This window comes from Schistocerca piceifrons, chromosome 2 (assembly GCF_021461385.2).
Source record: "Schistocerca piceifrons isolate TAMUIC-IGC-003096 chromosome 2, iqSchPice1.1, whole genome shotgun sequence".
In the NCBI taxonomy this organism is placed as follows: domain Eukaryota; kingdom Metazoa; phylum Arthropoda; class Insecta; order Orthoptera; family Acrididae; genus Schistocerca; species Schistocerca piceifrons.
The window spans coordinates 365,114,312-365,141,589 of NC_060139.1; the positions used below are offsets into that span (position 1 = coordinate 365,114,312).

Genomic DNA, 27,278 nt, shown 5'->3' on the forward strand with positions numbered 1-27,278 from the left:
ACCCAGTACAATGAAATACAAAAAATAAAAATTATGTATGGCATTTGGCTCAGTGAAAGCCGTTTCGTCTGTACACCAATTTCTCAGATAGCGTGTCAGTGCTGCCACTTATTTATTCAAGCTGTTTCTCATGTTACCTTCACTAGGCTAATGGACTCCGCTATAGATCGGCCTACCACAGGAAAATCTGAAGTGAATACAGAGAATCGAACCGGGTACCTGCGCCTTAGCAGCTCGCAAGTCTAACGACTGGAAAATGGAAACATTTGTTAATAGCAGCGAGGAATGTGACACATTGTAATGCAACAAGGAAACGGCTATAACGGATCAAATATAATGACGCGACGTGCGTGTATTAATTTCTCTCAAGTTAAGGTGTGTTGACACGACGCAGTATTAATACAGGTCGAGTACCAGAGAGACATGTGATTTACGGCGTCTTTCGAGCAAGAATTGTAAATGAAAGTTTTTTTCTGACTGAGTTAATAGCAAACAGCGATAACAATATATGAACTCTTACGAGTGTTGCATTACTCGGTTGTCTCTGATTCATTGAACGTAACGAGATTAGCTTATGATTTTACGTTTGTTCTGGATTGGGCTACGGCGTTCCATAGGTGTAAAAGTGTTCACTTAGCTAGCAGACTGTTTTCCGCGGATAAATTCAAGATATTTAATAACGTAAAATATTTTCATTCGACAAATCCTGTCGAGATAATTACCGCTACTGACAAACGGAACCTGTGACGCATGATCTTGGTTAGAACCCATTTACAGTCCGGTTTTATATACGGAAGAATTTTCTCCGTTAAAATTGTTACACCAAATATAAATTGTCTCCTTTACTCACCAGTGGTCATTAGTCCATGAAGACAGCTACAGTGCGTGGTAACCTTCAATCTATCTGACGTACTCCACTGAAGCCTTTTTAAAGTTCCGGCACCACAAGAAATAGCAGCTGCAGCGGCGCAGAGTGTACAGAATTCCATGCCCACCGACTTGCTAATATTTTCAGCTCAACGAGACACCGAGCAGCGTGTCCTACCAACACAAACTACTATCAAATAAGATTTCTTTAATGTATTTTTTCTCAGTTCACTGTGAGTACTTTAACATATCTATACATCAGACTTTAATGAACTTCTAGTTAATAACCTTAGGCAGCGTTTAACGAACTTCAGCGAGTTACGACCTGAAAAGAATAATACGCCAGTGAACTACATGTCGGTAGCCATATAACTAATTATCAGAACTACTTCAAGTCAATGAAGCCACTGTAAAACAATAACAGAGGGAAATGTTGTAAGTAATTGTACGGGGAGAACAAGGCTGGTTGACATGGATGGCGGTGGCCGTAGTTATTTGGAGATACACAGAATTGCACAGGATATCCTAGTTTGGAGCGCTGCATTGAAGCAATCTCTAGACGGAAGACTGCAACAGTTACTTCGTTTCTTGTTTCCGGTGAGGGACAAGGACATTGGCTCAGTCCGAGATAAAGCGGTATGTGAGTTGAGCGTCTGACGCAGAGCGCCGCAGCTTGGCTGGTGGTGGCGGTGGGGTGGGGGGAGGCACGCGGAGGCGGCCAGGTGTTGTCTGGCTCTCAGCTGACCGAGTCCTCAGTCAGCTGAACACGCGCCGGCAGACAATGGCCGCTCGCTACCTGCACGCCATCTGCCACTTCCCCTCCCCCTCCCAACGCTAGGCCGGCCTTCTCTGCTGCCCACATAGCAGCCCCAAGGCTTCCCCACAGCTGCCCCGAGCCGCCTTTCAATATTCTTAAACCCAAGGTCGGTCCTTCCTACTACACTATTGTTTAGCATACAGCCTGTGTGTGTAACACAGCGCCGCGGGCAAATATATCTGAAAAACAAGTCGCCCTAATGGCCTGCTTAGTCCAAAGTGGCACGCCAACGGTAATGATAGGCCGGTCAGCGCCGTGTTTCAGGCAGACACTCGGAGCAGGATAGGCAGCCGGCTTAGGAAGTGAGTTGGGTAATTTAGCGCAGGGAAGATTTTATTACATTATTCCACCTATTGCCATTCGTAAACTTCTCAGTATGTTTGAGTATCTGATGCGACACTAAATTTACTAGCACATTGGCATTACGCAGATTTAGCGTCTACTCGTTTGCTGAATTTTGCCAGTTCACTTCGACTACGCTTTTTCTGCCCTCCTAGGAAAAAGAGACACAGAAAGAAAGAACTATTAACATGTCTTAATTCTGCACTCGTTTCAAGACCTCTAGTAATGTTTATCTCATGGAACACTATTTTACGGGAGGGGGGGGGGGGAGACATTCACTAAGCAATGTAACAGTTTTTTCAAGGTCAGTTTCGATTGACAAAGTGCTTACTTTGTTGTGGGACATGGTGGAATATACCCGCTTCAGCCTTTATAGTTTCGTGAAGTTTCGATGGTGGCGTCGCTGTAGAGAGCCTTCAAAAGGGCGTCTGTAACGGAGGTGTGTTCCAAGCAGAGAGTTTCTTTTGGCGGAAAACCAGAGCATCGCAGATACTCAAAGGCTCTTTGAGAATGTCTACAGAGACCAATCGGTGAACAAAAGCACGGTGAGTCGTTGGGCGAAGCGCCTATCATAGTCGCAACAAGGTTGCGCAAAATTTGTCCGGTCTCCCGCGTACCGGACGGCCGCACGCAACTCTGTCTCCTGCAGTGTCGGAACGTGCGGACACTCTCATTCGAGGTAATAGACGGTTCACAATAAAGCTCCTCGCTTGGTAGTGCTGACACACTCGTCCACCATTTATGGGTACTTACAGACAATCTGTGCGGGGTTGCTTGTGCGTTACAAAGCTGGTCGTGCAAATTTTTGTTGAACATCGTCACAGGCGATGAAACACGTATCATCACTTCGAACCGGAAAGAAAACAATGAGTAGCACCGAAGTTCAAAGCCGTACCCTCAGCCGGTGAACTCATTGCGACAGTATTCTGGGACTCTGAATGGATTATTCTGTTTGATGTCGTGCCTCATGGTGCAACGATTAACTTTGAACTTCATCTTGGGAAATAGGGTTTTGTAGCCAAAAAAGTGCGGACTAATACGGAGTATTGGAATCCTGAATAAAACAAACGTGCTTTCGGAGAAAAAGTTACTTTTCTGTTGTGCCTCCGGAGGAACGAACACAAATTTATCCATAATACAGAGCGAATGATTTGTCATTTCCACCCAGCGGAACAGCAACGTCAAGGACTGCATGGCAATGTTTTGACCTGAAATGCTTTTCGATTTTATTACATACAAAAGGGGCTGAGGGTTATAATACAGTGGTTAGTTTCTGGTACATAAGCGAAAAAAATTAAGGTACTCTGATCTCTCTTCACGTTCAAGAAAATTTTACTAACAGCTGGCATCGGAAACAATAAGTTACTTAGATTGACACGTTCTCTATGCGACAATATGCTAATCGCTAGGAATTTACACGACAAAAAAGTTATGACTTATTTCTGATTATTATTCCTTGACATACGGCATGTTGAACGCGTTCGACTAAACTGTCACCAACACCTTTCTGGCAGGACGTATTCATATATTTACGTACTACAAAAGGACAAACTAGCACTGTCGTTAACACACGCACTGGAGTGCCACCAAGTTAATGAGCTGATCGCGGAAATTTCCAAAGACGGACTGTATACATGCGAACTAAATATGCGGCAGTTACTGCTCATTTCGTAGGTCAGCACTTTTGCCGCCTCATTAGTAAAAAATGGTTCAAATGGCTCTGAGCACTATGGGACTCAACATCTGAGGTCATCGGTCCCCTAGAACTTAGAACTAGTTAAACCTAACTAACCTAAGGACATCACACACATCCATGCCCGAGGCAGGATTCGAACCTGCGACCGTGGCGGTCGCGCGGTTCCAGACTGTAGCGTCTAGAACCACTCGGCCACCCCGGCCGGCCTCATTAATAAAGATCAGCGCGGTATGAGGAGGCCATGTGAACGCGAAGTTACAAACGCTTGCGAGGACACAGATAAAACACATCACACTTGACCACTGGCGAAGCGCCATTCGTCGATTTCACTGCTTCGGCCTCTGGGACCGTGGCCAACACGAGTCGCCAAGTGCATTCTCATTTCGGAATGCGTCAAAATGCATCTAGTTCTCTGCGTCATAAACCAGTCGCACTGTACCGAGCACATTGTCAACATTATAGTTGAACATTGTTGCGCCCATCTACCCACTGTGAAATAAGGTAGCGCTGCGCACAATGTGTCCAACGAAAGGCCTACAATAATCGCCAATACATTGAGGTTAGCGAAGTGTTTAAATCATGCGGAAATATTCAGTTAAAATCGTCACTGAGTAATGTCATAGAAATCCCTGTTAAATTATGTCAGTACCCTCTGTGAGAGTACTGAATGAGGAAACGAAGTAAATACTTCGAAGGAATGTACATTATCTACTTTAAATTCAGATTGACATTTGTCATCATACCGAACATAGCTCTTCCTGCTATTCGTACGCTTCGAGATTACTGCAGGAGAAACACATTCAGTGAGATGCAGATCACCCGTAGCAACGTCCTATCAATTATCTTTGCCATTTTGTTTTTCGACAGCTGAATACTGTGAATGTTAATAAAAAAGGCACAGCTGGTATTATATGTCCGTTTGTTGCGCCACAACCAGCTTCGTTCTAAATCAACTTCCTTAGATGCCTGAATGTAAAATATCGGTATGTGGATGTATAGCACACGTTGTATGAAGTCAAAGGCGTGACCAGTTTCTCTTAAGAAGCCATGATTGTGACAGCTAACAACTGCACGGCATAAGCTTTTAACAAGCGGGTCCCAATGAAAAACGAAGTAAATTAAGCATTAAGAAGGGAAGACATCCGATCAAGTCTCTCAAAATACGACTGCCTGAACTCACGTTCGATTCCCATCCGCGTACGAGGAGAAAATACATGGCGTTGCCAAAAACCCGAGTTATCAAATCAAGTAACGTGCAGCACTGCGAAGGTTAGTGTGATGCAGTTTATTACGTATATCTATTCCAGCCTCCTCCCCCCCCCCCCCCTCCTCATCCACAGCAACCTCGTGAATGAAGTGCAAGTGTAAATGCCGAATATTAGCACTGATATCTCACACCAATATGTTAATCTTCTCCAGTGCTTGGCAATGAATTAAGTCTTCCTGCAAAGAAGATTAGGACTACAGTAACAGCCTTGCCTAGAGCGACACCGAGTGATAAGTAAGTTCCCTCGCTTCACCACAGCCCCCGCCCACATACATCTTGCCCGTGTGCACTTTGCAGCAAGTCACGATGGAGGAATAGCAAATAGCACAAACACGGAAAGTACGAGATCGGCACATAGCGGGAGAGAGAGAGGGAGGGAGACTACTCCGAATACAGGTAACAAGATAAAATTGATTTCCACAGATTTCTATACATAGCCTATTATCACTTAAGTAAACTGGATCTTCTATCTTCTACAGGCAGAAGTAAGGCCTGTCATTAGCGGATACGGCACTGAACCCGTTGGTATAGCGCTGTATATGCTCATGGCCTAGTGGTAAACGCAGAGTAGCGAGTTCGATTTCACTTATTCCTTCGTCAGCACGGTAGCTCAGTGTGTTCGTTCTGGGGACTGGCCACACACTGTACTAAAAAAGCATGAGTCAACTTCTCATCAAAGGAATCTCAAAGGTGTCATGCGACATCCGCAGAGAGCCACTTATGAAAAACGAAGAAGAACCAGATCGAAAGAAAAAAGTGTGTTCAAGTAAACAGAGATGCCGCAAGACTGCATCTCGTTTGGACCACGGAACATTTTCATTCTGTTTTACATCTAGTCTTCCCTTCTCAAACATGCGAAGACTTGACAGAAACGGCATATATTTTTGGATTCCACGTTAAACTCTAGGTCCCCTTTTCCCGGTTGTTTAGGGACACACAAGATGCTGAAGTGGTGTCCAGTGAAAGGATTTGCAGCACGTGGCCCTTGAGCCGCACAAAATTATGCTGTCGGACGCGGCTATCTGTGAAGCTAGGCCGGCCGGAGTGGCCGAGCGGTTCTAGGCGCTACAGTCCGGAACCACGCTGCCGCTACGGTCGCAGGTTCGAATCCTGCCTCGGGCATGGCTGTGTGTGATGTCCTTAGGTTAGTTAGGTTTAAGTAGTTCTAAGTTCTAGGGGACTGATGACCTCAGCAGTTAAGTCCCATAGTGCTCAGAGCTACTTGAACCATTTTTGTGAAGCTAATGTTTTCATAACAGATCTTGGGATGCTTTAATAGAAGCCAACCTCTATTCACAACTGAAATAATACTAGATACTCTGGAAAACAACTTTGTAACAATGGCAGCACATAGGATTACCGACGTGCTTTGTATCTAAAACTTGTGTTTCGTGTAAAATTAAGACTCGCTTTCATGCGGATTAATGGTGTATGCAGAACATCTATTATGAAGTGCCACTGATTCTTATGTTTGTAGCTGTACCACTATATACTGAGGTGACAAAAGTTACGGGATATTTCCTCATATTGTACTGGAGCTCATTTTGCTCAGCAATGTGCAGCATCTCGACGTGGCATGGTTTCAGAAGGTTGCTGGAAGTCAGCTGCAAAAATATTGAGCCATGCTGCACCTATAGCCGACCATAATTACGAAAGTGTTGCTGTAGCAAGACACTGTGCAGGAACTGACCTCTCGCTTATGTCCCATAAATCCTCGATGAGGTTTATGTCGGGCCAACTGGGTGGCTGTATCTTTCGCTCGAATTGTACAGTATTTCGTTCAAATCCATCGCGAGCATTTGTGGCCCGGTGCATGGCAGCAAATGCTCTCCAAGTAGCTAAACTTAACCATCTCCAGTCGGTGATCTATTCTCTTGGACCAGCGGACCCAGCCCATTCCATGTTAACGCAGCCCATACTATTAAGGAGCCACCACAAGTTTGCACAGTGCCTTGCAGACAACCTGGGTCCATTCCTCCCCGCTCCCCCACCACTAGAATCCTACAATCACCTCTTACCATATGAAATCAGGACTCATCTGACCAGGCCGCTGTTTTCCAGTCGCCTAGCGCCCAACCGATATGGTCACGAGCCCAAGAGAGGCGCTGCAGGCGATGTCGTGCTGTCAGCAAAGGCACTCGCGTCGGTCGTCTGCTGCCATAGCCCATTAACATAGCTGTACGCCTCAGAGTGATGCCTGCTGTTATTTCATGCAGTGTTGCTTGTGTGTTAGCACTGACAGCTAAGCAAACGCTGCTGTCTGTCATTAAGTCAAGGCCGTTGACCACACTGTTTTCCGTGGTCAGGGTACTGTCTGCAATTTGGTGTTCTCGGCACGCTCTTGACACTGTGGACCTCGAAATACTGAATTCCCAAACGATTTCCGACATGGAATGTCCCATGCGTCTAGCTCCAAGTACCATTCCGTGTTCAAAGTCTTAATTCCTGTCGTGCGGCCATAATGACTCGGAAACCTTTTCACGTGAATAGGATGAGCACAAGTAACTCTGCTAATACACTGTCCTTTCATACCAAGTTTACGCGATACTACCGCCATCTGTATAGTGCGTATCGTCATCGCTTGACTTTTGATCACCTCAGTGAATGATAGACCAACGGGAATTAGAGAGCTAATTTATTGCCTTGAAGCTCAGTAACCTACGTTCCGCGGAGATGAAATGGCAACACACGATTACCCAAAGGCAGAACGCGGAAAACAAAACAAGCGTGAGGACGAGCAGAAATTTCGCCAGGCCGCCACCCGCGTGGCTGGCGGAAATAGAAAGTGGGTTGGCAGCCGGCAGCCCTGACGACACCGCAGCCACGGCGTTGCGTAGGGCGAGCGTAGCGTAGCCAGCGCATTCCGGAGGCCGAGGAAGTGTCCTACAGTGTGCGAACTCTCGCCTCTTCTCGGGGCCTTCCACAGACCGTGAAGCTCGCGTCTCCGACAGGCAAAGCGCGAACAAGTCTACTAGCCCTGGAAGAAAACGGCAGTTGCTCCTAACACTGCTGGGACACTGCTCGCCACACGAAACAAAGTTCGCCTCTGGTTTTGCGAACGACGGGACATTTGAAATTACGAGGCAGTTGCTCCAACATATTAAATGAGTATTAGTCCTGAAGAAGCTCTTTCCGCAGAAACAATTGCAGGAATCTAAACAGAATGATGCAGCCCACTGTTGATATGCAAATGAAATGAGCCACTTTGTTCGTGCCCTCCTAGCGGCGAGTGTTCAGAGACAAAACTACTGTCAGGAGTGCCCCACGGCACATGCACATGCATGAACATCAACAAAAGCAAAACGAGGATAATGGAATGTAGTCGAATTAAGTTGGGTGATGCTGCCGGAATTAGATTAGGAAGTGAGACACTTAAAGTAGTAAATGAGTTTTGCTATTTAGGGAGCAAAATAACTGAAGATGGTCGAAGTAGAGAGGATATTAAAATGTAGACTGGCAATGGCAAGGAAAGCGTTTCTGAAGAAGAGATATTTGTTAACATCGAGTATAGATTTAAGTGTCAGGAAGTCGTTTCTGAAAGTATTTGTATGGAAGTGAAACATGGACGATAAATTGTTATGACAAGAAGAGAATAGAAGCTTTCGAAATGTGGTGCTATAAAAGAATGCTGAAGATTACATGGGTAGATCACATAACTAATGACGAGGTATTGAATAGAATTGGAGAGAAGAGAAATTTGTGGCACAACTTGACTAGAAGAAGAGATCGGTTGTTAGCGCATTTTCTGGGGCATCAAGGGTTTACCAATTTAGTATTGGAGGGCAACGTGGAGGGTATGTTCGAGTACAGCATCAGTGGTGTTCTGCTTGACAGTCACGCCGACTGTATATCTAGGCGTTACGCTGCAAAGTGACGTGCAATAGAATGAGCGTGTAAGGATTGGAGTAGGCAAGGCGAATGATCGACTTCGACTCATTGGGAGAATTTTAGCGAAGTCTGCTTCATCTGTAGAGGAAACAGCATATAGGAGCCTAGTACGGCCCACTCTAGAGTACTGCTCCGAGTATTTAGGATCTGTACCAGGTCGGATTAAAGCAATACATCGAAGCAAATCAGAGGAGGGCTGCTAGATTTGTTACCGGTTGGTTAGAATAACATGCGAGTACTGTGGAGAAGCTCCGGGAATCCCTGGAGAGAAGGCGACTTTTTTCGAGGAGTGCTACTGGGAAAATTTAGACGCTGATTGCTGAAAGGTTATACCGCCGCTAACGTACATTTCGCATAAGGGCCACGAAGATAAGGTTAGACAGACTGGGGCTCGTACGGAGGTATATAGACAGTCGTTCTTCCCTCGCTCTGTTATCGAGCGGAACAGGGAAAGAAATGGCTAATAGCGGTACAGAATACCCTGCCCCACGCACCATACGGTGGCTTGCGGAGTATGTATGCATGTGTAGATGTGTGATACAACTTTATAAAGACACTGTTCTGCATATGTGTCAACAGAGGAAACAAGTTTACGGATTAGGAAAGAATAAACACAGAAAGAGTTCGCTCAATACCTCTCCATCCTGCCTGTCGAGAGAATACTTCAGAGCATCAAGTAACGCATCCTAACAACCCAAACTGCCTTTCCTTTCTCCATAAAGGTCAGCAGATCTAGGCAAGAATTCGTTGTCTGCCCCAAATATAGCCAAACATGTACAGGGAGACCAGACACAAAGCAAGTGCCTCCCGTCTCAGTAAGCAGCTGGGAATGAGCTTATACTAGCAGTAGCCAAAGTTTACATCGTAAGTCACTTTATAAAGGTCTTCAACACAGAAGCTGGTGGACACCAAATGTCAACTATTGCTCTTTCGCAGTTATTCGTTTTTGTAGTTTAGCTGAATATATTTACTGCAACGCGTCGCTTGGAAGGAGCACACTTGTTGCGATCAACCGTTTCCTATTCATCATTCAGTAGTCAGCTCGTATACAGTTTGGAAAGCAAAAGGTAAACCGAAGGATGTATTTGGTCCATGTGGCATTTCGGATGTGCCACTTGTCAAAAGGACTGCTTGCGGAAGTCAAACGTCCAGTAACGAGTACTGGCAATACACATGGATTAAACTACCACAATGTAGTGAAACGGCGCCGGCCAGTGTGGCTGAGCGGTTCTAGGCGTTTCAGTCCGGAACCGCTCGACTGCTACGGTCGCACGTTCGAGTCCTGCCTCGTGCATGGATGTGTGTGATGTCCTTAGGTTTGTTAGGTTTAAGTAGTTCTAAGTTCTAGGGGACTGATGACCTCAAATGTTAAGTCCCATAGTGCTCAGAGCCATTTGAACCATTTTTAGTGAAACGGCGTGTACTGTGGGAAGAAGAAAGCTAACCTTCAACACCACTTACGCCTGTTCCGACTGCTGCTACAAGGAGATACATGTGGTATGTGATGAGCATGTCACCAATCCCTACAACGTTCATTACCAGTAGGAAAATCCAATGATGCTGCTGCTTCCTTATTCAAACACTTCCTTATTCGGCATTACGAGGCTGACTGGACCCGTTCGAGACCTGCATAGCTCTGAAAAAATCAGAGTGTATCGGAATATAACCGGAGTCCTTCCACACCGAAGGCAGCGACGCTAACTACTTTGTTTTACCATTCGTCTACGGAGGCTGACTGTAAGATATCCTCTGGAAACTGATTTACTTACGTTACGCAGGATCAATGCAAGAACACCGGATGCACCACAGTGCACGGACTAGGCCTTCAAACAACACATGGTGATACGTCTGTCCTCTTACCCGAGCACAGCAAACAGCTATTAGGTCACGTCGCCCAGTAGTGGCTTTCAAGGTCGGACAGAATAGAGGGCCATTCAACGTGGTGGCACTGAAAGGGCAGGACAAAAAGAATTCGCCCTCTCTCCCAAATGCCTACCGTTAGTGAATGGGGAGGCCACAGACACAAAAGGGAGCGCCACCCAATCCCAGTCAGATATAACGTACACCTGGCGGTCCTGTAGGACGCTAAAAACAGCCGTTCGAAAACATAGCGTATTTTAAAAATGTATGACGGCCTTGGGAGAGGCAGTCATGACAAAACTCTGCCATCTGGTGAGCAAGATGTATGAGACAGGCGAAATACCCTCAGACTTCAAGAAGAATATAATAATTCCAATCCCAAAGAAAGCAGGTGTGTCAGATGTGAAAATTACCGAACTAGCAGTTTAATAAGTCACAGCTTCAAAATACTAACGCGAATTCTTTATAGACGAATGGAAAAACTGGTAGAAGTCAACCTCGGGGAAGATCAGTTTGAATTCCGTAGAAATGTTGGAACACGTGAGGTAATACTGACCTTACGTCTTATCTTAGAAGAAGAATTAAGGAAAGGCAAACCTACGTTTATAGCATTTGTAGACTTAGAGAAAGCTTTTGACAATGTTGACTGGAATACTCTCTTTCAAATTGTGAAGGTGGCAGGGGTAGAATACTGGGAGCGAAAGGCTATTTACAATTTGTACAGAAACCAGATGGCAGTTATAAGAGTCGAGGGGCACGAAAGGGAAGCAGTGGTTGGGAAGGGAGTGAGACGGGGTTGTAGCCTCTCCCCGATGTTATTCAATCTGTATATTGAGCAAGCAGTAAAGGAAATAAAAGTTCGGAGTCGGTATTAAAATCCATGGAGATGAAATAAAAATTTTGCGGTTCGCCGATGACATTTTAATCCTATCAGAGACAGCAAAAGACTTGGAAGAGCAGTTGAACGGAATGAACAGTGTCTTGAAAGGAGGATATAAGATGGACATCAACAAAAGCAAAACGAGGATCATGGAATGTAGTCGAATTAAGTCGGGTGATGCTGAGGGAGTTAGATTAGGAAATGAGACACTTAAAGTAGTAAAGGAGTTTTGCTATTTGGGGAGTAAAATAACTGATGATGGTCGAAGTAGAGAGGATATAAAATGTAGAGTGGCAATGGAAAGGAAAGCGTTTCTGAAGAAGAGGAATTTGCTAACATCGAGTATAGATTTAAGTGTCAGGACGTCGTTTCTGAAAGCATTTGTATGGAGAGCAGCCATGTATGGCAGTGAAACATGGACGATAAATAGTTTGGACAGGAAGAGAATAGAAGCTTTCGAAATGTGGTGCTACAGAAGAATGCTGAAGATTAGATGGGTAGATCACGTAACTAATGAGGAGGTATTGAATAAAATAGGGGAGAAGAGGAGTTTGTGGCACAACTTGACAAGAAGAAGGTACTGGTTGGTAGGACATGTTCTGAGGCATCAAGGGATCACAAATTTAGCATTGGAGGGCAGCGTGGAGGGTAAAAATCGTAGAGAGAGACCAAGAGATGAATACATTAAGCAGATTCAGAAGGATGTAGGTTGCAGTAGGTACTGGGAGATAAAGAAGCTTGTACAGGATAGAGTAGCATGGAGAGCTGCATCAAACAAGTCTCGGGACTGAAGACCACCACCACCACCACAACGACAACGACAACGACAACAAGGTGGAGGCGGACTAATTCTAGACGACGTAACACGCAGTAACTAACTAGCAGCAGGCAGTTACCTTCGCTGCAGTGCGTCTGAAGTGTCATGCAGCAGTCAGCAGAGCAGCAGCAAAGTAAGGCGGCGCATTGCGTGGATCATCCGACTCCTAGCCATAGCGGGGTTGAAGCGCCGTGTACGCACGGCGGCGGCGGGTGCTGGGTGCTGCAGGTGGGGCGGGGTCACGCCCCCCATTGATACGCGGTCGGTCGGGGGCGGAGGCAGCGGCGACGCGAGATACGGGCGGGGCGGCGGCTGTCTCGAGACTGGCCGCAGCGGACGCCAATGCTATCCTGCTATTCCTGGGAGACGCGCCCGACACTGACAAGCCGCCAGCTGGCGGCCGGCTGCCGCTTGTTCCACAGCGCAGTGTTTTCGGAACACTGTTTTGCTTCAACCGCGCGTCGCTACGGGGGAAAAGGTGAAGCGTAGTCTCGAGCGCGTCATAACAGTCGTCCGGTACCTTCCCTACGCTGTTCTACAGAGTGTATGCCAACGACGGAAACTGACGAAAGTGAATGTACAATATAGGAGAAGCAAAAACGTTTACAGTAAACACGGTTCCACAAAAGAGCCATTTGAGAGATCTACACTGAAGAGCCAAACAGAGTGGTACACTTGCCTAATATTGTGTCGCGTGCCCGCAGGTTACAAGTGCCGCAACACAACGTGGCATGCATTCGACTAATGTCTGTAGTAGTTCAAATGGCTCTGAGCATTACGGGACTTATCATCTGAGGTCATCAGTCCCCTAGAACTTACAAGGAGACGGCACGACCGTGGGGTCGGGGATTTGTCCGAAATTTTGTGTAGTGAAAGAGGACCCCCAACACATCAAGTGGTTAAAATATTAGGACGCACTACACATAAAATCCCGAAAAATCGATCCACAGTTTCTTAGGTGCCTTATGAGTATAAAATGTTAGTCCATTGGCGACCCCCGCCTGGGCTGCATGGTTAGCGCTGGGACTCTTACGCCAGACGTCTCGGGCTCGATTCCTCTTCCTGCACTTTTTTTTCCTTCTGTTGCTTGCAAAATTGCAGCGCATTGTTACAGAAGAACCGTGAAATTAATTCCCGGGAAGACTGTATAATAATTCATTCTACAATTCACCGTCAATTATCGTCACAAATATTTCGAGACATGATTCAATATGCCCGGTTTGCCTCAAAGTTATCAGAAACTCAAAACATTTTCGTAAATGTCAATGGGGCATGTTTTTGTACAGATTTATTGCAAACGCCCTGTGATTGAAAAAAAAAATCCGCCTTTATATGTTTCGCAAGATGTGGGAAAATTTATTGCTTTGTTTGTTTTTACGATAATTACCTTTGCGGTTCTTGTTTATAATTATTACATGTATAAAAACTAAATGTTTCCCAATCGACTTTGTTATTCTGGTTAAAAACTCAATGTTTCCCCTCATATAATTTACAATTAAAAATGGAAAACCCACCGCCATGAAATGTGTTGTTGGATAAGAAGAAAATAATTTTTATTCAATAATGTAACTAATTTGTTAAAGATAATGTAGGTTCGGGAAACTTTCTGAATAATTGGTGGAATAACAAAAGAAAATGAAACTGATGAAAAAAAAGTGCCGGAGGAGGAATCGAGCGCGAGAACTCTGGCGTAAGACTCCGAGGCCTAAACATCTAAGCCAGACGGCGGCTCGGCAATGGACCAACATTTTATATTCATAAGGCATCTAAGAAACTACGGATCGATTTTTCCCGGGATTTTCCGAGTAGCGCGTCCTAATATTTTAGCCACTTGTGGTGTTAGGGGTGCTCTTTAACCACACAAAATTTCGGACAAATCCTCGACCTCACGGTCGTGCCGTCTCCTTGTTAGAACTACTTAAACCTAACTAACCTAAGGACATCACACACATCCATGTCCGAGGCAGGATTCGAACCTGCGAACGTAGCGGTCGCGCGGTTCCGATCTGAAGCGCCTAGAACCGCTCGGCCACAACGGCCGGCTCTGAAGTACTGCTGGAGGGAACTGACACCATGAATACTGCAGGGCTGTCCACAAATCCGTAACAGTACGAGGGGTGGATATTTCTTATGAACAGCACGTTGCAATGCATCCCAGATATACTGATAATGTTCATGTCCGCGGAGTGTGGTGGCCAGCGGAAGTGTTTAAACTCACAATAGTGTTCCTAGCGCCACTCTATAGCAATTCTGGACGTGTGGGGTGTCTCATTGTCCAGCTGGAATTGCCCAAGTCGGTCGCAATGCACAGTGGACATGAATGGATGCAGGTGATCAGACAGTGACGCTTACGTACGTGTCACTTGTCAGTGTCGTATCTAGAGAAATCAGGGGTCCCGTACCACTCCAACTGCACACGCCCCACTCCATTACAGAGTCTCCACCAGCTTAAACAGTCTCCAGCTGACATGCAGGGTACATGGATTCATGAGGTTGTCTCCATACCCGTACACGTCCATCCAGTGAATACAATTTGAAACGAGATTCGTCCGACCAGTCAATATGTTTCCAGCCGTCAAGAGTTTAGTGTCGGTGTTTACGGGCCCAGACGAGGCGTAAATCTTAGTGTGCACAAGGGTACACGAGTGGGTCTTCGGCTCCGAAAGCCCATATCGATGATGTTCAGTTAAATGCTGACACTTGTTGATGGCCCAGCATTGAAATCTGCAGCAAATTGAGGAAGGGCTGCATTTGTGCCACGTTCAACGATTCTCTTCAGTCGTCGTTTGTACCGTTCTTGCAAGTTCTTTTTCCGGCCGCAGCGATGTTCGAGATTTGATGTTTTACCGGATTTCTGATATTCACGGTACACTCCTGAAAACCCCTACTTCATCGCCACCTCGGAGATGCTGTGCCCCACAGCTCGCGCTCCGACTATAACAACACGTTCAAACTCACTCAAATCTCGATAACCTGGCATTGTAGCAGCAGTAACCGATTGCAGCGCCGTATCCTGTCTGTTTACGTATTTGAATATGCATGCCTATACCAGTTTCTTTGGAGATTCCGTGTTCATCTACATACGTACTCTGCAAACCAACGTATGGTGAATGATGGAGTTTATCACGTATCACTGCTAGTCATTTCCTTTCCTGTTCCATTAACAAATACAGCGAGGAAAAAACGATTGTCCGCTTACAAGCCTCTGTACTGCCCCTTATTTCCTTCATCTTATGTTCGTGTTCTTTGCGCGAAATAAACGTTGGCGGCAGTAGAATAGATCTGCAGTCAGCCTCAAATGCCGATTTTCTAAATTTCCGCTATAGTGCCTCGCTATAAGACTATCATCTATTCAGCGATTCCCATTTGACTGCATACAACTTTTTAAGTAGGGCAACCACAGCTTTCAGTCAACATCTTGGGCACAACTAAACCGCTCTGGCTTTATTTAGTCCTGTGCTTTTTAGATCACTACCGGTAACGTGGCACTAAAAGCCGTATGTTCAGGTGAACATATAACAAACTATAGATACAATGAGCGTGTACAGACAGTTACTATTACAGACCAGAACCGGCAGTACAAGACAATTCTATGCGTGTTTACTTTTTAGTTTACAATTTAAATTCCCAGATGAACGCGAAATCACTTATTATACTGTTGACTTCCTCCCGAATACATCCGCTAGTCTCTTCCACTGCCTTAAGTAGCCGGCCGCGGTGGTCTCCCGGTTCTAGGCGCGCAGTCCGGAACCGTGCGACTGCTACGGTCGCAGGTTCGAATCCTGCCTCGGGCATGGATGTGTGTGATGTCCTTAGGTTAGTTAGGTTTAAGTAGTTCTAAGTTCTAGGGGACTGATGACCACAGCAGTTAAGTCCCATAGTGCTCAGAGCCATTTGAACCATTTGAACCATTTATGCCTTAAGTAAGTGTTTTGCTGCGAGGTTGATACACTTTCACACACACATTTAAAATTGAGAGCTCTTGAAAATAATTTATGAAGACAAGGCCAGGCAGAGCTTGTAGGGAGAAGTTTCACAAACGGAGGCTAAGGCTGCTGTCATAGAGCAGCGTCCAATGACTGTCACGAAGACACAACAAACCAGCCCAGATCATTGAGGAATAATACGATCCGTCGAAAAAGTCGTCGCAAAACGCTTATAATTACTCCAGACTACCAAGGGAGGTACTAATTGTGGATCATGCAAGAGACAAGTAGGCCCTAGCAGATTACTTTCAAAGGACCACTCTTGTTAATCTTGTTTCATTAAACGTCAGGTTAGTGATTTGGTTCTATGGTACCAGAAATCTGGCCCTAAGAATTTCTTGAAAGTTTCTGAAGCCAAAACTTTATTATGTAAAAAGTCTCGTCTGCCTCAAGAAACTGAGTGGGCGAACAGATCCAACGTTGAGAGATGTAAATAAGCGATCAAATACTTCTGAAATCAGTGGGTGATTTTGCACCGCAACTCGCTGGTTACATGTATTGGGCCGCTAACTACATAGGGGTTCATGATAATGGACGCTGACAATCACCTAATTACTATTCGCAGCACGAAGAGTAAACTAATCAATGGGCCAGTGATTGGCTATGGAACCAGTAATTAGACAATATCGCCGACACACTGAGGTTGGCGAAGCGTTTGATTCAGCGGGAAGTATTATTTTAAAATCACCGCAAAGAGAATAAAATTGTTAAAACTAACCGACGGAGAGAAATGTCACAGAAACTCCTGTTAAATACTACTAATGCACTTTGTGAGAGTGCTCGACGAAGAAACGAAGTAAATACATCGAGGAAAACACAGCATCTGACTTAAAGTCACATCGATATTTGCCGGCGTACCAATCATATCTGTGCCCGCTGTTCGTTGACGTCGATGCTATTGTCGGCGAGGTACGTCTATTGCGATGCAGGTCGTTCGTAGCAACATTCGTTCAGTAAATCCAGACATGCGATGTTCAGTTCCACTACACATCCAAAAACATGATGTCCAGTTTGAGGCAGTGTTGCCACAGTACAACAAACCGCATAAGCGAAGACAGATGACTTGATCCAATCCATTTGTGGAAATGAGCCGGCGTTGACAACAATTAATTGAGGAAAATCGGAAACCAATGTTTACATACACACAGATATAATGTATGAACTAAGAGATCTTGGTAATTTTCCAGTTCGAGCTGCGATATTTCGACTCAAACTACAAGGTGGTCGTACTGTTTCTGCCTAAAAAAAACGAAATCACGCTCATCGGGCGACACACTGTCAAACAAATACGACCGTTACACGGCAAGGCCACAACAAATAACAGAAGTTAAAGTGATTACACGACCTGTTTCTGCACACAAACGTGAGAAATTACTTAGTTATATTTTGCTTACGAACAAGATAACCTATAAGGCTTAACTGCGCCAGGATACCATCACACTGCTCCAAAACAAATTGTGCTCTATGACAGTTTTGAGATTTCAGCACCACACTACTAAGGAAATGATGCATTGAGGCCTATTCCTTATACCGATAGTTTTCCCAATCATCTACATCGAGGAGCTGCATTTTAAACATGCTTCCGCATCACAGCGTGATTAGCACACACTCGTCTGTTAGACAGGAAACGGACTAATTGGAAGCAGCGACATGACCCTTGATCTTGTCCTGTACAACTTTTTGGTGGTTCCAGTAGCTGACTGTTGAGGACCACGGCCGACGTATTTTATATCTTTTATGCATTTTACAGACGTCTCGATGGCACCCTTCTCATATGCTGATTGCTTCCACTTGCCCAAGACTTTTGACTGTATGACTCATGGTATCCTACTGCAAAAGTTAAAGCATTAATGAACAGTAGGAAAACCAGGTTCATGATTTTTATCTTATGTGAATTACAGAAAGCAATGTGTATCAGTTCCATGTCAAATGCATAACGACAGGCACTAACAATTGGAAGGAATCAGTGTTTTGCCACAATGAAATTTTCACCCTGCGGCCAGGAAGTTTCAATCAGATTGTCATGCCACCAAGGTTCCATTTCGAGCCGTCTTGTTTCTGATGATTTGGTATCGGTGTTTGTGTTGACCTATATAGCTCAAGGGAAGTGTTAGATTCCAGTGGATATTGTTTTTAGTTATTTTGGGAAGGTTGTGGTCGTTTTATTTTATCGTTTTTGTCGTTTGGTTTAGTGGCGTCTGTTTGTCCCCACCCAAAAACCCCCAATTTCCCCCGCTTGTCCCGTTAGTTTCACTACATTTTTGGAGGAATGTGTGTGATGATTTTTCGATCTATTTTTGTGTTTTGTTGTCATGTTTACGTCCTGACGTCATACTCGCGATATGGGAGTAGTTGTGAATGGTCGTTTCCGCCATATTGGTGACGTCATTGGTCAAAGCATACGGGTGGAATCGGACGTTTCCGTTAACTCGGCTTAGGAATAAAAATATGAGCACCAGTCCTCTTACTGAAAAAGGCACCAAATGAAATATTCGAAAGCGGGCATCTCAAGAGAAGTCGATCATCAACGAATCTGGCAAGATTCAGTACATACAATTCCGCGCTTCCCACGGAACTCAAAAGCTCCAAAAATAAGTTCCTCAAACAATGAGATATAAGAAGTAGAATGTGTTAAATCTTTGTGATTACGGGTACATCGCAACTCTGAAACCCACTGTCTACAATTAATGAAGAACTTTAATGTAACTATGATTACAGTAAGTATGATTATTGGCATTGGAAAATTAAAAACAGAGAAACCAAGACATTGCATTGAAACAAGCGTTCAGTTCATAGTGCTGTGGAATTTGGGGAAAAATGCAGCAAATTGGCACTCCTAAGAAGAAGAACACTAAAAATGCAACGGGAGCGTAATATGTAAGAAATTGTCCACGCAACCTGCCACTGATGATGCCTTGCACAAAATAAAGGCGAAACGCGCATGGCACTAAAATCGTGTTTTATTCAGTTGCTGTCAGACGGTCCATAAGTAAAAATTATCAATATACCGTAATACAGAAACTAGTTCATCCTGAATATTTCTGTTCACTAATGGGATATAGAACTGTTTTCTGGGAGAATTCATGTTACGGGGATAGTATTTGCGTAATATATTCTGACATCAATGATATTTGGCGTTAACTTCAGAATATTCATTAATGCCCTTTGTCGTATTCAATAATTCTCTCTTCACAAAAAAGTAGTGAGAAATAATGAAAAGCATGAATGTAAATTTAAGTCTAGGACCAAAAGCAACCTCTAGAAAGCCCGCTAGGTGTTAACATCTGTACAGAATAGAGTCAGAGATGTTGGGTGCACAGGTATTCAACAAGCTACCAGGCCTCATTAAATGGTATGTAGATAGCGTAGTGGAGTTTGATTGAAAGAGCTTTCTATTAGGCAACTCCTCGGAGAATCTTCAAGCTAACTATTAAATTTAATGTTTTACGATAAAGAATAATTAGAATTAGAACTGTAGTACAGCAATGTTACGTTTTTTTCACTGTACTGCACTTAATAGACACATCTCACAGACCACTCTTCTGGGATGCATGAAATACGACTAACGTAATAGTAAACACGTTTTGAGATCGTAAAGCAGAGAGAGAGTGAGGAGGGGTGATGTGGGAGGGGAGGACTACGTGGCGAGGGGCACCCCTGTCATTACGCCAGCGCCTGCTGACACAAGGCGAAACGTGCTACGCGCCGGTTAGCGTGCAATCAATACCCATGCAGCAAATTAGTTCCGAGCAGTTGTCGCGCTGTTAATCTATTACCCCGCACAACTGTGTTTGGCTGACCTAAGGCCGTAGCCCAGACGAACCGATGGCATGTCGCGCACGCGATAACAATACCGTAGAGCACACTCGAGCCGCTGGCTTCTCACGCACTCTGAGGAAACGGAACGGTGATGGCTTGCCTCTCCACGTCCCCCCTCCCTTTTTTTTTATTTCGCGGACCACTTTGTCTTGATGCTTTGCTCCACGCCGTATCGGAGCTGACGCACGACGCGCAACAGGCGAACGTAGTTTGAGAGGAAAGACGTGCCAAACAACTTCGGGAACGTCATCGCTGCGTGGTTTAACGAGTGAACGCCCCCACCCCCCATTTAAATCTATGTATCAATGATCTCACGATGATTGCTACTATAGTCGAGTTAAGTGCAACACAGATTACACACGTCAGCATGAGTGCGCTTCACATCTGTTTGGTAGGAAGTGGCAACATTTACACATACAGAAATTGAAATTAACTTCAACACGCTAAATTAGTAACGACAGAAATCATCTTTCTTTCTATAATTGGGGGGGGGGGGGGGAGGCGGGGTGTTACCGGGTCGTTGTCAAGGAATCTACCCCGACAAGATGAAATAGCTAATATTGCGTTAAAAAAGAAAAATGTTCGAACGTAAAAGCAGGATGACAGCAGCACGAGTTTGTCCCACTACCTTCTTAAGCTTGGATTTGAATTATACTACTTTAATGAAAAACCACCTCGACCGATAGAGAATGCTGCACCCTTGGGACCTAAATCCAAAATATTAAAGCAGAGCAAGAGTTTGAACAAATTACAACGCAGACGAACCTTTCCTTCTGATTTTAACTTCCATGCTCGCAGAACTAAATGCAGGGTCGGAACTTCATTTTACTTTGGAACATCCAGCGACATATCTGAGTTGCGAAATTGTCACACTGATACTGATATACGCACAGAACGATGGGCCCGCAAAATAGAACACGGAGACAATGTTATGTAATGGCCAGATATAGGTGTCAACCGAAGCTTCAAAAAAGTTTCGGCAATGACAAAAGCCAGGAAATCTCACAGACCAATAGAACATCGATCGGTTTGTCGTTCCTTGCTTATTCTCAGCGACAAGCGAAAAGTTCGCCACTACTATTAACGTCTAGTCGCTTGTGTGCAACGGACAGCCTACAAAGAAAAGTGGAAAGGAAAAGGCGTGTACTGGTAAATCATCCCACAGCTACAGTCAGAAAAAGAGAAAGCGATTCATAAATCTAACCTAACGTGGCGAACTTCTTAGATAGCACAGAACACACAAAATTCTCCAGACGCACCGGTTACCGGAGGCAATACAAGCAGCAAGTGAGAAAGGAACCAAACACTTAGTCGCTAACTGGAATGTAGATGTCACTAACCTCTCACATCTCTCTCTCAAGTTTATAAGAAGAACGCTGTAACTATGCAAGGCGGAGGAGTCCGAACTGTAAACAGAGGACAGAGCGGATGGACAAATTAGTTGTAGCTGACACAGAGAATTTGAGTGAAATGCCTAATCGCCTCGCCTGCTATAGTTATGGTTAGGGATCACCAATGCATAACGCCTGAACAGCTGTACTGCTGGGTTGCAAACCAATCGTCTCTCACAGCAAGTGAAAGGTATGATTCGGAAAATCTACACTCAAAACACAACGATACACAATTTATACCACGGTTTTACAATGGTCTTTCAGTCACACGCAGACGTACATACGTTGGGAGACGCATCGAACTTTCACGCTTGAGTTAAACCCTGGACGGCTTATTTTAAAGACCCGGGTCCCGAATCCAAATTTATTAAATAGCTCAGACTATCGGCTTCAAAGCTTAATGAGATATGATCTATCGTATGGTCAAGGCTTCACCCCCTGAATCTGTGCACTGCACACAGTTTCACACGTTAGAACTTACTGGTTATCAGTCACGCATTCTGCAAGGCAAAAAGAACTGGCCCACCCTAAAAAGTCAGAATGGAAGAACGATTGCGTTGTGCCGAATACAGTACAACGGGATACAAATAAAACTATTACTACGAGTGAAATTTTATATAACGAAACCCACATCTCAGCGCAGGCGATACATAAATACTACCAAAAGGTAACACGCGACATTCTCAGGCCAAAAGCCAATGGCTCTTTAATCTGTAATGTTTCTTCTTGTTAAAAGCACAAGCATTTGCTGACGGTTGCCTACGAAATGTGATAGCCGTTCTGGTACCGGACACAAATAGACGTAATGTCCACACTTTGGTATTCGTCAAAATATGGCCGCATACAACATTATTATAACAAAGCACGAGAGTCAAAACGGAAAAGTAAACTGTAAATTCCGGTATGATACATTTGGAAGAGCACTTACATCTGCAGCGTCGACACGGGAAATCCATTACGATATCAATGTGTATCCAATGCTGTGCTGTTCCGTATTACCTCACTTCGACATTTACAAGTACACGTTCCCATCGCCGTGTGAGGCCAAACCCGTTAAGAAACCGCGATTCGAAATGTATGTGAGGAATAAAGTAGGTGATTTAAGACTGTCGATTAAAATTACCATTGAACGTTCTTTCCAGTTCGCAAACAAAATGAGGTTACGATAAATGCCTCATCTATATACATACAAAGTTTAAAAGTGTCACCAATTCACAAACTTTCCACGACTGCGGTAACCATATGAAGGGAAAGGAAGGAAAGAAACGGTGAAAGGTAAGTATCTCCACTCCTCCGCCGCCCCCCCACCCTAAAAAAAAAAAAAAAAGATTTTGTAGTTTGTATACAATATGTACATAATGAGCATAAAAAGTCTCGTCCAAAAGTTGTCCAATATAGAAGTTTTATGAATTTTCTTTGCAGATTTAATCGGGAAAAGTGCGTCACACATGACATGCACGTTAGCTTTACGCCACGATACACATCACACTGTTACCACACAACAGTTACTTGGCGAAACCAGTGAATGTGAATTGCATCTAACAACCAAATTATTACCAACCAACTCAACCTACAGCTCAGGCTACACTACAGACTAGAGTTTTCTCTCGCCCCAACCAGTCTATCAAACCCTAGCCGAAATGGAGCAATCTGTCCTTGCTTCCTTGTAGGAACACTCCCAGAATTAAAGTTACCAAATAAGCCAGGAACCAGTCACAAAATCATGTTTTGTTTATTCACTGTTGCTAATCGATTTCAACTGATTAACATCCATCATCGGTGCTTTCAACGAACATGATTTTGCGACTGGTTGCTGCTTATATGGTAATTTTATGGTTTACTGTCACTGCACAACTTGGGAACCACATGCAGCCCACCATTCATAACTCCCAGAATTAACCTATAGCAACTCCATGTACCATTCAGTAGACCGTACTCAATGAACGCAAAGAGTTCAGTATTTTTAATCACTGCGCCACGCGGACACTATCTACTCAGTCGCTTGTCTAGCGAGCAGGCTCGAGTGTCATACCGACGGTTGTGCAATAGGCGTGCAGACACATTCCTAACAGCACGGAGAGATAAGCAAGGACACGTGCGGGAACTTACCGTTAGACACGTTGGTCCTGGTGTCGCCGGCGCCGTTGCCCGCGGCAGAAGCGTCGGCCCGCGACCCAGGCAGGGGCGTTTCGTCCTCGTCCCTCGTCGCACTCAGGAAGCGGCCTATGCGTTCGCGAATCGCGGCCTCCGTGTCGTCGTCTATCTCCTCGTCCTCAAAGTAACCACTCTCGTGCTCTGTGTTCTTGTGAACACCCATGGCGGCAGAGGACGAACAGCCACTCTCCGCCGCCGTCGCAGCAGCAGTGTCAACCGTCACAGGCATACGACGGCCGTCACAGGTCACGCAAAGTGGCGAAGATCGCGAGTCAACTCGATGTGTGCGAGGAGCACTGCCCGCATAGCTCTGTACTTTGGCGCAGGCCAGCTTGACTACCGGACTGTCCTGGCACAGAAGTCACTAGCGTTCGAACCGCAGTACGAAGTCAAACAGTCCAGTGCCGAGCTCTTTCACAAAGTCACAGTTTTGCAAGTCACAGTTCGGCACCTCTCGACCACTGATGTACAAACACAAAGATCAAATCACACTACTAAATATCAAACAGCCTGCCATCGGACGTTCCACAATAGCACGAAAAATGTTCCACAAGCGACTGTGTAACAGTACGCAACTAGTAAAAATATTTTGTCTCACTCGTCGGGTGGAGAAAATCAGATCGCTCCGGCTCTGAGAATCAGTCTTCAGTATGTAGGTCAAGAACTTCCGCCAGCGGAGTCGCACGAAACAAATAAAATCTCTCAACTTCAAAACTGCTGAAACCACAGTTTCAATACAGACGCGAAAATATCCAGGCGAACACTATCCTGGGAACACAAAAAACAATAATCGTTTCCGCACTTGTCCTTTAACGAGGAAAGAAATAAACTCCCATCCACTAGATCCAAAACTTCCTTCTTTAACTGCAAAGTATCACTTTTCAGGTCACAGAACCACTTCTTAAGTCCTATGAGTGGCACACAAAAAACACAGGTCAGAATAATACGCAGTTCCGTAGCGCGATAAACAAAAATGGAGAAGGAAACGAAACTTCACTAATAATCACAATCTGCAAACAAAGAACGAAAAACCACTGTAATCCAAGACGGCGTTGTAGTTGAGAGGCACAGATGGCGTTCCTTTTGTTATTCGTAAAACGACTTTTGTAATTCCACAGCTGTCGCTGTTGTCAACAAGGAAGTAGCGGACGCTAGCGCTCACGCTGCACGTGTTGTCGTCTCAGCGGACGGCTAGCGACTAATCAGAGTCCAGCACTCGATCAGCTGTTCGCTCACGACAGCTTGCGAAAGGGCGGCACACTGCGCATGCGCAGTGGCAAGCGCCGGCCCCCCCACTACCGGACGCCATAGCTGCCCCCACCACGACTCTTCAGCGTCGCCAACCTTGCCGCAGCAAAAACCTAGCGTGTAAATAACAGTCGACTTGGCGGCGTCTGCTCCTGCCGTGCACGCTTTGTCAGCTTTTATTTGCTGCCTGCAGAGACGTAATTGAAGAAGTAGAGGAAATCCACAGCTCAGCCCGATTAAGTATTGTTAACAGCTGTTACTTTAGGCAAAAATAATCAGATGCCTTCCCTGCACTCTGTGGATTTCTCGTGCGCTTCGTTTGTTTGTCATTCACATAGCCAGCGTGGGCGGTACAATTTTCTGATAACACAACAACTGGCACAGGGGGATATTGATATTGCGACGCGGTAGAACAGAAGTAACGACGAACTGCAGTAGATTATTGTTCAAGTCCATTTGAAAATGCTCACTGGGTAAAGCATTGTGAACATAATTTTTGGGCAGCAGTTTCGCAATTGACGGGCCCTTTAGTCACACTGATCTCTTCTCCCATCTTGTAACAATTTTACAGGTAAATTTTCACTGTGCAATAAAACTGCCTGTACTCATTATGCGAGATAGGCGCCAAACGTTTCGACCATGCTCATTCGTCATCCCAGTCATCACCTTTACTTTGTGGATATAACTGAAAACCATCTAAATATGCAGGCAGACGTTTGGAAAAACTGCCTACTACGATAATTCACGCATCGTTAAGTGGTGGGGTAGTATTGGAAAACAGTGACGTTATATGCTGTTGCAATGGGCACGCACAATGCCTCGTTGGATACTGTCAAAAGTACGCCTTGTAGATGGAAGAGCATTCCATTCTGTTTAAATTTCTAGTCTAGTAAGGAGCATATACGAACGAAAGAAATGGCTACCGTTCTGATAATCAGCTGGCCGTCTATGACCTACGTCAAAATTAATTTTCAACGCCGGTTTGAGAATTCTGCTCAAGTGGCGTAAGGAAGTGAAAGATGAACTTTTTATTCTTAACAATTTCATAAACTCATTTTTTTAATTCAATAAAGTAAAATTGTCTGTGTACTTACTGTATTGCGTCTATGTACTTTGTTCAGTGAGGTTGTGCAAGGGTAAGGTACTAGGGTCATTCGGGAGGAAAGTTGTTAATATTTACATTTCCCATGCTTTCACTTAACGAAAATCCCGGGATGGTTCCTTTAAAAGGTCACGACGATTTTCCTATCACATACATCCCCAATCAGAGCCTGAGCTAATGACCTTGAGGTCGACGGAACGTTAAACCATTGCATTCCTTTTTTTCCTCTGTGTGTTTCGATCTTGTTTTAACTGGACACGTATTCCGAAAAAGTGGGACCTAGAGACATAGCGGAACGTATCCTAGTTTAGACATTCCGTACTCAAGGAATACACTTCGGTGAATGACAGTTAATGTTGCTCCAACAAAACCGCGGATGGATTCCATCGTTTTTCATGACAACGAAACTGTTGTTCTGTCCCTAACGATGTAGACGACAACAGCACATCAACGTGTAGCTTCCCTTCCGAATGACTGCTGTTTAGTAGCCTAAGCTATGAAAGTCAGTATGCACATAACAGTTAGAGGGAAGCCGCAGTATACTTAGTCGAAGTGAAGTACGGATGCAAGACTAGAAAAACAAGACCTAACGACAGTGCTGTGGATTTATCTACAGAACGTGCTGCGTTCATTACTAATTTACTTGATGTTTCTGGTACAGGATTTTTTTTGAGGAATGGACAATAACTGAGGAAAAGTAGGTGGCACTTTTGCAACCATCTGTATTTAACCCTTTCAGACTTGAATTTTTTTCTGGAGTAAGGAAAATTTTTCTACGTTTGATAATGTTCGTAGGTGGTTTTATAATGATTGTAGATGCAAGGTTTATACAAAAATATGTACCCTATCAAAACAAACTTTGTACAATCGGTTTCATTTTATAGACAAAAATAACTAATTACAAAGTATTTTCTATTGTAATTAATATTAAAATGATCATTCAATAATTACTAAGCAAAAATCAACACCAATATTCAGTTATGCATTGGACTGTAGAGAACCAACCACGATCGTATATTCTGGTGCTCACGAGCTGCTGCGCACTGCTACGCTCATTTGCTGATATTTTCATAGTGATGCCCAACAGTTGGCAGCACTTGCGCATGATGAAAAGGCTGAACATTCACAAGTGTGTACCTCAGGT

General features: G+C 44.6%; 1 protein-coding gene across 2 annotated transcripts in view; it reads right to left on the bottom strand.

Annotated features, from left to right (window-relative positions):
- LOC124777286 (ribosomal protein S6 kinase alpha-5-like) overlaps positions 1-24,908 on the bottom strand; it is a 406,322-nt gene extending 381,414 nt beyond the window's left edge. Inside the window, exon 1 of one of the 2 annotated variants that reach the window (XM_047252631.1) lies at positions 23,740-24,908. In XM_047252631.1, the coding sequence (XP_047108587.1) occupies positions 23,740-24,013 (274 nt within the window). In that variant the 5' untranslated portion in view covers positions 24,014-24,908. Of the gene's footprint in view, positions 1-12,513; positions 12,562-23,739 lie in introns of those variants that run through there. The other variant, XM_047252632.1, reaches the window with a different exon arrangement.
- Positions 24,909-27,278: the final 2,370 nt, after the last annotated feature.